Consider the following 4,898-nt stretch of genomic DNA (forward strand, 5'->3'; position numbering starts at 1 on the left):
CGTGCAGTACCCATCTCTACCCCAAATGTACTCTACAGATAGGCAGGGCCAGCACTGGGCAACAGGAATCCTAATTTTCTGCCCAGGCCCTGCCTCTGCAGGGTGACTTCAGGCCAATGGCTTCCCATCTCTGAGCCTCGGTTTCCCCACCTGTTCAGTGAGGGTGGGAGGCACAACTCTGAGCCTGTAGGGTAGTTACAGACAACCCATGACACGACATACCTCATTGACCAGCGATCTCTTCTTAGCGTCAGGATAGATCCACCCATCTTGGCATTTGTCTGTGTCATTGAGGCCAAAGTGGATGATAGAATCCAGATTCCAAGGCACAGGAAGGTACATGAGGCACATCAGGAAACTGCCATTGGGTCCTCGGGGTATGGTCAGATTCAGCTGCTCAGCTTCAGACAGGTTGGGGCCCACTGCCAGGATCCAGCTGGTGTTGCAATAGGGCTTTTGGGCTGTGAACACGAAGTAGCCAGCAAACATGAAGAAGGCTGACATGATGCTGGGGATAAAGGTGAGGACCACTAGCCTCTGCTGGAATGTGCCAAACTCCCCCACCGCATCCAGGAGGTTGGCAAACTTGTCATCCTGCTTGGTGTGGTCAGTCCTCAATCTGCGTAACAGCATCTCCAGAGACCAGGAATGTGGATGCCCTGCTGCCTCATGCTGGCTCAAGTTGCTGGAAGCATCCTGGGATCTGAGCTCTTCCTTGACGTTCTCTTCTCCTGCCATCTGTCCAAAGAAAGGGTGCAGCTCAGTCTCTGCTGACACCAGTTCCTGAACATCGGAGACCAGCATGGGAGCCACTGACCAGGAACTGGCCTCTGGCTGGAAGCAATATGGATTCCAACCTTGATATTCTCAGTAGCTCCCTCCCTTGCTTTCTTAGTTAACTTGATTTATTCCCCACTGGCCCAACCATCCTGGAGTTTTAGTGTAATTAAGATTTTTAATGTTTTAGAAAATGCTGTGCTTCTGTTGTCATGAAGGTCTGACTAATTCTGAGGAACTCTCCTACAACTTCCCCATAACTCAGACTTCTTGTTTACACACACACTGAGACACCAATGGTCTGGCAAAAGGTAGGAGAGGTCTCCAGGGACCTTTTCTTCAAAATGAAACAAAGATCTGCATCGGCAGTGGCCAGGAGCTGGGCCCGAGGTGGGGGGCTAGAAGCCTAGGCCACAGAGATGGGGCGCCAAGGCTGGTGCGGTGGTGAGGTGGTACAGCATGGAGCCAAACTGGAAAGGCAGATGGGCGGAAGGAGGAAGGTGAACAGTACTGACTGTGAGCATATTACCTTGCAACAGCAGCGAGGAGGGGAAACTAAGCTTAAAACTCTGTTTTGAGCCAAAACTCTCAGAAGGGGTAACAGTTCCTGGTGCAGGGCACCCCTTGGCTCAGAGCAGAGGCAGAAGCGAGCCTTCTCTGAAGGAAAATTTCTTCAAGTTGATTCTGCAAGACTCTCACGGATGTATATCAAACAAAGAGATTACAGCTTGAGAAGACAAGCCACTCTAGGAGTCAACAGAACCCAGAAACCACAGACTTTTAGACTGCAGATGTTGAAACTGTCAGATACAAAATTTAGAACAGCTATCGTATGAATTTTTTAAGGATTTAAAGGTTATAATTACAAAAATGAACTTACAACAATCAGGAAAAAGCAGACAGTTTTGGAAGGAAGATTAGAAACTTTCAAAAATGAAAGCTTGTTGAATGACAAGTTGATGTTGAGATAAAAACACTAAGAGGAAAGTTAAACAGATTTGACACAAAGAATCAGTGAACTGGAATAAACTGCTGAAATGTGAGAGAGCGGTAAAGAGACTTGGTAGATAGAAGATTGAACGTGTATCGAATTGGAACTCCACAAGGAAAAATGGAGATGAAATAAAAATAATACGTTTTCTAAAACTTTTAAAACAAATTCTTAGATCCAGGAAACACAACTTATCTCAGCCAAGATAAATATAAAAGAAAACCATGGCTAGACACATTGCTGTGAAGCTGCAGGGCACCAATGACAAAGAAAAGATCTTGAAAATCAGCTGGAGAGAAGACAGGCCACTGACTAATGAACAGCCTCAGCAGTCTCCTGTTAGAAGCAGGCGCAGGCCGGTAGATCACTTGAGCCCAGGGGTTCAAGACCAGCCTAGACAATATAGTGAAACCCCGTCTCTACAAGAATATACAAAAAAAATTAGCCAGGCTTGGTGGCATGTGCCTGTAGTCGCAGCTACTCAGGAGGCTGGGAGGTTGAGGCTGCAGTGAGCCATGATCACGCCACCGCACTCCAGCCTGGGTAACAGAGAGAGACCCTGTCTCAAAAAAAAAAGAAAAAAAGAAGATGAAAGTTAAGCAACAAGGAAACCAGGAGAGCGAAGAATATTTTCAAAACGTGGATGGAAAATTATAGACCACATAGAATTGTATACCCAGCAAAATTGTCTGTCAAGAACTAGGGTAAAATAAATATAATTATAGAGATAATCAGAAATTAAGAGAACACACAGCAAGAGACCTGATTTGATTGAACGTTTAGAAGATACAAAGGGTGCTGGCTTTGGCAGCACGTGTACTAAAATTGGAACGATGTAGAGAAGATTAGCATGACCTCTGCACAAGGATGACACAAATTTGTAAAGTGTTCCATATTTAAATAAATAAAGACTAGAAGGAAAATGATCTCTGGAGGACAGCCGGAGATGCAATAATGAGTGGCAAAAATGGGAAAAATGTAAGCAAATTCACATATTGATTGTAGTAAATAAATGCAATCATTGAGATTGTATTGAATCGATAGTAGAGAAGAATTTATATCTTAAGAAAAATATTGAGTCTTCTAACCCATGAGGATGGAATGAAGATAGATATAGAGATGATAGAGATAGTGATAGCTCCATATGTTTTTGAGTTAAAAAGTTAAAGAAGAAATCATGGTGGGAGTTTAAAAAGATTTATAAATGAATGATAGTAAGAACCATAACATATCAAAACTTATGGGTGGTATAAAAAGTGGTACTTGTAGGAAGTTTATAGCTTTAAGTGCTTTATAATAGAAAATCAGAAAGACTGAAAATTAATCTACTAAACAACCGTCATAAGTGGGAAAAAACACAAAAGAATAAATCTAAAGAAAGTGAAGGAAGAAGGTAGTAAAGTTAAGACAAAAATAAAGGAACTAGAAACAAAAGTATAAGAAAAGGAATCAATAAAGTTCAAAATTAGTTCCTTGAATAGATTAATAAGACAGACAAACCTTTAGTGAAATTATGTAAAAAAATAAAATAAAAAAGACAGAAGATACAAATAAGTCTTTTATATATGCAAAAAGGAATATACAGATATAGCAAGACTGAAAATATAATTGGATATGAACATCAACTTTATGCCAATGAATTTAAAAACTTAGGTGAATTAAATTTCTAAAACAAAATTACTCAAAACAGATTTAAGAATAAATAGAAAGTCTTAAAAGTTCTATAATGACTAAATTAAAGTAGAAGTAAAAAAATCTTCCAATAAAGGAAGTCCAATTTATTTAAATTTTTTTTCAGAGAACAGGCAAAGATATATACTCCCAAAGATTTTTAACTTTGATAGCACAACTAGAAAATTACAGTACAAAAAGGAAATGACAGATACATTTCATTCATAAAAATGGATGCAAAAAACTCTAAATACAATGTTAGTAAATCAAATTTAATGGTGCATTAAGAGAAAATATATCACAGTAAATACAGTTTTATCTTTGAGACAGTGTCTCACTTGGTCACCTAGGCTAGGATGCGGTGGCACAATCTCGGCTCACAGCAGCCTTGACCTCCCAGGCGCAAGCAATCTTCCCACCTCAGCCTCCTTGAGTAGCTGAGACTACAGGTGCACCCACCACACTCAGCTAATTTTTATATTTTTTGTAGAGATGAGGTCTTGTTATGTTGCCCAGGTTGGTCTGGAACTCCTGAGCTCAAACAATCTGCCTGTCTTGGCAATCTGCCACCATGCACGGCCAGTTAAAAACAGTTTTAACCAGAAATGCAAAGATGGTTTTACTATTAGAAAATATAAATATATATATATACATATACATATATATATACTTTTTTTTTGAAACAGAGTCTCACTCTTGTTGCCCAGGCTGGAGTGCAGTGGTATCATGTCAGCTCACTGCAACCTCCGCCTCCTGGGTTCAAGCAATTCTCCTGCCTCAGCCTCCTGAGTAGCTGGGATTACAGGCGTGTGCCACCACGCCTGGCTAATTTTTGTATTTTTTAGTAGAGACAGGGTTTCACCATGTTGGCCAGGTTGGTCGAGACCTCGAGCTGATCCGCCCGCCCTGGCCTCCCAAAGTGCTGGGATTACAGCCTCCTGAGCCACTACGCCTGGCCTAGACAATATATAAATACTTATATTTATACAAGTAATAAATCAATACTTAACAGATCAATGGAGAAAACCATATAATCATGTTTATAGATGCAGAAAATACATTTGGTAAAATTCAACAATTTGTGATTTTTAAAGAAAAATCCTAAGTGAGAAATTATTTGATTTAATAACAAAAAAAACTATCTCTCCCCCCAACAACAACAACAAAATCCTAAAAAGGAAACATTAAAAGTATCCCTTTTAAAATCAGAGGGAAGACAAAGATGCTCACAATTACTTATTTGACATTATACTGGTGGCCCTAGCCAGTGCAATGAGATAAGAAAGAGAAATTAAAGGCATAAAGATTGAAAAGAAAATAAAACCCCAAAGAATCTACAGAGAATTAGAAACAATAGGAGAGCTTAGCAAGGTAGCTGCATATAATGTGAATATATAAAAGTCAGTTGCATTTCTCCCAAAACAATTAGAAAATATAATTTGTAAAAGTATTCCATTCA

At 39.9% G+C, this 4,898-nt stretch overlaps 1 protein-coding gene across 1 annotated transcript in view; it reads right to left on the bottom strand.

The window, feature by feature from the left end:
• The window catches only part of SLC22A14 (solute carrier family 22, member 14), a 39,556-nt gene that overhangs the window by 12,184 nt on the left and 22,474 nt on the right, over window positions 1-4,898 (bottom strand). The window contains exon 2 of the mRNA XM_011999493.1: window positions 223-738. Within this exon, the coding sequence (XP_011854883.1) occupies window positions 223-738 (516 nt within the window). The remainder of the gene's footprint in view (window positions 1-222; window positions 739-4,898) is intronic.

Source organism: Mandrillus leucophaeus, unplaced genomic scaffold (genome assembly GCF_000951045.1).
Source record: "Mandrillus leucophaeus isolate KB7577 unplaced genomic scaffold, Mleu.le_1.0 Scaffold595, whole genome shotgun sequence".
NCBI classification, from domain to species: Eukaryota; Metazoa; Chordata; class Mammalia; order Primates; family Cercopithecidae; genus Mandrillus; species Mandrillus leucophaeus.